General features: G+C 41.3%; 1 protein-coding gene across 1 annotated transcript; it reads left to right on the forward strand.

The window, feature by feature from the left end:
* Nucleotides 1-1131: 1131 nt before the first annotated feature.
* LOC121249719 (leucine-rich repeat receptor-like protein kinase TDR) lies at nt 1132-5789 on the forward strand. Its single transcript, XM_041148488.1, is given in 4 exon segments — nt 1132-1801; nt 1804-3225; nt 3228-4232; nt 5129-5789. Coding segments are annotated over 4 exon segments (3123 nt in total). The 5' UTR covers nt 1132-1536; the 3' UTR covers nt 5560-5789.
* The last annotated feature ends 1433 nt before the right edge of the window (nt 5790-7222 follow it).

Consider the following 7222-nt stretch of genomic DNA (forward strand, 5'->3'; position numbering starts at 1 on the left):
GAGAACTCATCGTATATATAATTAGGAACACAAACCTTATTAGAATAGTATGAACTTAAACGATAATTAAAATGGTACCAAAACATTCTCATGGGCATGCATGAATTGAAACCCATTATAATCCACGAAGTAGTAGTGATATATAAATTAATGATCGATTCATATATAGCCGACGATATATATATATATATATATAATACTGATGACATTGACAATATATAGCAGTATAAAGATGATGGGTGATTCATGGGATGAAGAATAATGTAGGGAAAAGATGTCGGATGGAAGCTAGTGTGTTAAAACCGAGATTTATAAGAATAATTAAAAACGAGTGGGGATGATTGTGTGTGAAGCTTTATTCTTATCTTAACAACTACTTTATCAACATTAATGATACAAAGTAGCTACCCATTATAGCCAAGCCTTTACTCAAGTCAAACTGCGGGGAAAAGCAACTTCCATTTCGTATATTCGGTGTATATTTATATTTATATATTAATGTCACATAAATGAATTTCAGAGTTTAATTGAATTTCAAACATCCGCGCCAACATGATGATGGGAATACTGCTTACTCCGAGAAGCACAATCATAGAGTGACAGTCCCTGCTGCTTGACTCTGATTTTTGACAAGTCGCACTCCTAAGACACTGTCGTTTTTTTTTCAACAGTTTCTTCTCTCCATCTTTTATTTTTTAAAGTTGGGTTCTCACAAAAAAAAAAAAAACAAAAAAGAAACAGAGAGAGAATATTGTCTCATTAAATTCCTGTCAGCGACATATATGCCCGATTCGAGTCATCCATAACTAGTATTGGTAATGCCAAAATTCAAGGGCGTGGTCCAAGCACCTGCCTCGTATGATCCCATCGACTCGAATTTCACCTGAATAATGAAGAACTCTTGAAGAAGGATACAAAAATAAATAAATAAAAAGTGTAGACAAATAATAAATAAAGGAGGAACAGATTTGTGACGTGGATGACTCTCACTATGGTGGGAAATTGAATTGACTTTTCTTGGATCCTGTGAGAGACATGGACACTACTGTTAAACAAATTTATCAAATTGGCAGCCAGAGAGTTAAAGGGAAACAAGGAATGATGAAAAGTGGATGCAAAAAGAAAAGTAAATAGAATTCCAAGGAAACCAAAAGTATAGGGGAGATCAGGCAAAGGTAGAAGAATACTGGCGAGACATCAAAATAAAGAGAGCCAAGAGATGTGAGTGTGTCTGAGAGTAATAAAGAGAAGCGGCAGTAGAGATCAGAGGTAGAGAGATATATATGTTGGTAGAGGAACAGAGAGCAGTAGTAGAGGTTTCTGTAGTTTCTCACCCTAATTTTCTTCTCTTTAATTTTATACCCACCAACAAAACCCACCCAAAATCATCATCATCATGGAACACCCTCTGCACTCTGCACCCAGCACTCCGAAAAAGAAGGCCCTCTAGTCTCCCTCTTCAAAACCTAAACCTCCCCTCTCCCTTAATAGCACCACCCTCCAGCTCTCAACCCCAACCCCTACAACGACGCCACCATGGCCATGAAACTTCCTTTTCCTCCTCCTCCTCCTTTTCTTCTTCTATCTCTGATCACATTCTTGATCTTGTCGTTCCGAGCCTCCCCAGTCTTCTCTGCAGCTCCCAGGCCTGTGCCTCTCCAGCTCTTCTCTCTTCTTTCTCTCAAATCCTCTCTCAGAGACCCGCTCTCCACCTTCCTTGACTGGGACCCGACCCCGGCCTTCTCCATTCACACTAATTCCCAAGCCGACCCAGTTTGGTGTTCCTGGTCAGGCGTCAAATGCCACCCAAAACCGCACAAGTCACCACCCTCGACCTCTCTTGTCGCAATCTCTCCGGCCCCATCCCGCCCGAAATCCGGTACTTGTCACGCTTAACCCACTTGAACTTGAGCCGAAATGACTTCGAAGGACCTCTTCCACAATCCATTTTCGAGTTATCGGAACTGAAGACCCTAGATATCAACCACAACAACTTCAACTCAACATTCCCACCTGGGATTTCCAGGCTAAAGTTCTTGCGCTTCTTCAACGCTTACAGTAACAGCTTCACCGGCCCACTTCCACAAGACCTCGTCCACCTCCGGTTCCTGAAGGAGCTTAACCTTGGCGGAAGCTACTTCGAACGTAGTATCCCATCAAGCTATGGTAATTTCCCGAGGCTCAAGTTTCTCTACCTGCATGGGAACTTGTTAAGCGGTCGGCTACCGTCACAGTTAGGTTTCTTGACGCAGCTCGAGCACATGGAGATCGGTTACAACGAGTTCGAAGGCGATTTACCCGTGGAATACTCGCGGTTGTCGAATCTTAAGTACTTGGACATTTCCAACGCCAATCTCTCTGGTACTCTTGCACCCGAGTTCGGAAAACTTTCGATGCTCGAGGCTTTGCTGCTCTTCAAGAACCGGATTTCCGGCATAATCCCGGCGAGTTTGGGTAATTTGAAAGCAATCAAGTCTCTGGACTTGTCCGATAACCGGCTTTCGGGAACGATCCCTAAAGAACTGGCTGCCTTGGAGGGACTCACCTTGATGAGCCTATTGAAGAACAATTTAACCGGCGAAATACCGGAAAGTATCGGGGAGTTACCGAACCTCCAAACGTTACTCTTATGGAGCAACTCGCTAAACGGTACTATTCCACAAAAGCTAGGGTCCAACGCCAAGTTACAGAAGCTTGACCTGTCATCCAACACGCTCACCGGTTCAATTCCACCGAACCTTTGCCTTGGAAACAAGTTGACCAACCTCATTCTCTTCTCCAACAGGCTCGTCGGTCAGCTCCCGACAACGTTAACAAGCTGCACTACTTTGTATCGGTTTCGGGTTCAAAACAACCAGCTCAACGGCTCCATCCCTTACGGTTTCGGGTCCTTGCCAAACCTTTCCTTCGTTGACCTGAGCGCGAACAATTTCACTGGGCCAATCCCGCACGATATAGGCAATGCCGTGAAATTGGAGCAGTTGAACATCTCACAAAACCAGTTTGACTCCGCTTTACCAGACAACATATGGAACGCCACGAACTTGATGATCTTCTCTGCCAGATCCGCCAACCTCATCGGGAAAATCCCGGACTTCATCGGGTGCAAAAGCCTGTACAAGATCGAGCTGCAAGGAAACTCTCTCAACGGTTCCATTCCTTGGGATATTGGCCATTGCGAGAGGCTTCTGTATTTCAATCTAAGCCATAATTCACTCACAGGAATAATCCCTGGGAGATCTCCACCCTCCCCTCGATCACTGAGGTCGACCTTGCATGTAATTTCCTCACGGGGACGATCCCCTCCAATTTCGGTAACTGCACCACATTGGAAAGCTTCAACGTTTCCTACAACCTGCTAACCGGACCGATTCCGTCGTTCGGTACGATATTCCCGAGCCTCCATCCGTCGTCATTCTCGGGGAACGAGGGTCTCTGCGGAGGGATATTGGAGAAGCCGTGTGCGGCCGACACGTGGGCAGCTCACGTCGATGAGGATAAGAAGCAACAGCCCAAGCGGACGGCTGGGGCCGTAGTGTGGATAATTGCGTTGGCGTTTGGAATCGGCCTGTTCGTACTCGCCGCCGGAACCCGGTGCTTCCATGCGAATTACAGCCGTCGATTCAACAACGAGCGCGAGATCGGGCCGTGGCGATTGACCGCGTTCCAGAGGTTGAACTTCACGGCGGATGACGTGCTGGAATGTTTGTCCACGACGGATAAGATACTGGGGATGGGGTCCACGGGGACAGTTTACAAGGCGGAGATGCCAGGTGGCGAGATCATAGCGGTTAAGAAGTTGTGGGGAAAGCATAAGGACAACGTGAGGAGGAGCAGAGGAGTGTTGGCGGAGGTTGACGTGTTAGGAAACGTGAGGCACAGGAACATAGTGAGATTGTTAGGGTGCTGTAGCAACAGGGAGTGCACCATGCTGCTCTACGAGTACATGCCCAACGGCAATTTGGACGATCTTTTGCACTCCAATAATAAGGGCGAAAATTTGGTGGCTGATTGGGTTACCAGGTACAAGATTGCTCTCGGGGTAGCTCAGGGGATTTGTTATCTTCACCACGACTGTGACCCAGTGATCGTGCACCGCGATCTGAAGCCCAGTAATATTTTGCTGGACGCTGAGATGGAGGCCAGAGTGGCGGATTTTGGTGTCGCAAAGCTCATCCAAAGCGACGAGTCCATGTCGGTGATTGCCGGGTCCTATGGTTACATTGCGCCAGGTGCGTTTTCTTTTTTTCTTTGGTCGGATTTACTGTTTTTTTTTTTTTTTTTTGTTCCTTTTGTTGTGTGACCAAAGCATGCTATATATTACCTATTTAGAAAATATATATATATATATATATATATATATATATATATATATTACTGGGCTTGATAAGTGTTGGTGTGAGATATGTTGGACAGTTTTTTAGAATGTTGGCGGGTAAGTTCTTTTTGTTGGGGTGACGAGATCTAGCCAAGTTATGTTACTTGCGCCTTTGCTTCTTCAACTTGTCAAAGTCATAGGATTCGATATTAAAGCCAAGTTGATGTTTAAATTTACACAAGGATTAATTTCTTCTAATAATAAAAAACGAATTAGAAACAGACAAAAAAATGGTCGTTTTCAAGTACTAGTGCAATCGTACTGGATCAGGATGGCCAAAAACAATAACTAAGCATAGAAAAAAAAAAAAAAAAAAGGATTTTCAAAGCGTGGTCAATTTCTAGCTCTAGGTACAGTGAATGCGTTTTGGGTAAAGTCAAGTAGCATGGCATTTGAGCCAGCGCCTGCGGAATCGACGTGGTGCGCAATAGCTCGATCAGGCCGGTGGACTTTTCCCCTTTAGGTGCCGGGGGGTGATTTTTCCCAAACCCTTGTCTCATTGCATTGCACGCTATTGCGCGTGACTGCCCCTTTTTCTTTATTTTCACTTTTCTTTTTCCACAAGTCGTTTTTTGGAAGATTTACCCATCATTAACTGGACCCCATGTAAAAACTTTGTCCTGGATATGAACCCTGATCGGACGGTGCAAGTTCTCACAAGTCAAAGTTTTTTTTTTTTTTTTTTTTTTTGGGTCTAATAATAATATGAAAGTGTTGTGGGATGCACTGAAGTTTGTTACTTTCTTGCAGAATATGCTTATACCCTGCAAGTTGATGAAAAGAGTGATATATATAGTTTTGGGGTAGTGTTGATGGAGATTTTAAGCGGTAAAAGATCAGTGGATGCTGAATTTGGAGATGGGAACAGCATTGTAGATTGGGTGAGGTCTAAGATAAAGACCAAGGATGGTATCAATGACGTCTTGGACAAGAACGCCGGGGCTTCGTGTGCACCTGTCAGGGAGGAGATGATGCAAATGCTTAGAATTGCATTGCTTTGCACCAGTCGTAACCCGGCAGACCGGCCCTCCATGAGAGATGTTGTGTTGATGCTGCAAGAAGCAAAGCCCAAGAGGAAACTACTCGAGAACTTGGCGGACAGTGGTGGTTGTGATACTGTGGTTAGTTGTGGCGGAGGTGGTGGTGAAATTCCTTTGGCACAAAAGCCAGCAGTGGATTAATGTTAATATAATATGATATTTAATTTTACTTGGTTTTCTTTTTTTATTTTTATTTTTAACTTTTCAAATTGTGGGGGGGATTGGTATAGGAGAGAAGTGATTTTTCTTTTGGGTTTTCAATTGAATTTTCATGTCTTCTCGGTCTACTACTTTCTACGTTGTTATAATTATGCATGTGTTTGGGTGTGAGTTGATGCTTGCTTATAAATTCAAGGGTGTAAATGATGGTACCTTGGACTGGTAGAGTGTTAAAAGCGTGAAAAAGCTCCGTTTTAGTAGTGAAAGCAGAAGTGATCAATCATCAGTACTTGCATGGATGGAGATCGTATATATTAACACCATATATCCATGCATGCGTGATTAACTTTTAGTAGCGGGATAATGAGCAATTTTATTTTGGATGTTCGATGTATGTTCGGTAGTGAAATTATTAGTTAAAATTAGATAAGATGAGATGATTTCATCTCACTTATTTATCCAAACGGGGCTAAGACTGGCCGATATAGATTAATCACTCATATATGTCGAATAAGAATAAGAATAAGAAGAGGGGTTGATATCTACAAAACTTATCCAATTCATAGCTGTGTTAAAGCGAACGAAGAACTTCTTCGATTAAAATCATATAATGAGGCTTGAGGGAAAGAAATATTGTCATCCGACTACATATATAGGAGTAGCAATCGTTAAATATTCCAATTATACTATCGGAAAATAATAGTATATCCCATGGTTTTGCTTCCTCATTTTAATTGTTTATTAATTTAATTTTTAAAATTTTTTTTTCTTAATAATTAAGGAATTTACTATTAGTGCATTGATATATTTTTTTATTTTTTAAAAGTATTTAAAGATGTTTAAAAAATATGAAAAATTAAAAGCAGAAAAATAAAAAAAGTGCAATTTGCACCAAGAACATGCCCAATAGTCAAAGCTGGGCGGTATAGTAACAGAATCCTTATATTACTCATATATCAACGGTTCTTGTTTAGCTTTTTCGCTTCAATTAAAGAAAACAACTTTTCAAATTCTAGTTTATGTATATTTTAGAGCTTATTAAAGATAAATGTTTTACTTGCAAAAAGATTTTAAAAAAATAAATCACAAACTGACATGATTTGATGTGGTATGTATATTTTAAAATTACTTTTATTGTAAAAATAAATCTAACATATCATATGAAGCTACATCAGTCTGTAGGTTTACTTTTATAGAATCTGTTTGTGACTATAGGGTTGAGTTAGTGGATATAGGTTTATTCTTGTAGCACTCCGATTTGATAACCTGGTCCTCAAAGAATTCATCACGATTTTTTGGTTTTTTTGGATTTTCAATAAGGCTTAGGCCATCGAGGGCAGGCATGGGTCAATAAAATCTTTTAATCTTGTTTGTGACTCGAAAATCGCTCGAGTGAAACTCAATCAGAGAATTCGCTCGACACTCCACTCAAGCGAATAACCTAGTAATTGTAAAATTAGGGTATGCACCGTACAACACTATATAAATATAAATATTTTTATATATAATATTTAGTATGAACATGATGGTCGGTCTGAAACAATGTATTTCGTACCAAAGTGTATTTTGTCATTCCTCAAGTTAATAAAATCTTTTGTAGCTCCGTAGATGTAGAAATGTTGCCAAATCACATAAATATTTGTGT

The sequence above is a fragment of the Juglans microcarpa x Juglans regia genome, chromosome 2D, assembly GCF_004785595.1.
Source record: "Juglans microcarpa x Juglans regia isolate MS1-56 chromosome 2D, Jm3101_v1.0, whole genome shotgun sequence".
Taxonomy (NCBI): domain Eukaryota; kingdom Viridiplantae; phylum Streptophyta; class Magnoliopsida; order Fagales; family Juglandaceae; genus Juglans; species Juglans microcarpa x Juglans regia.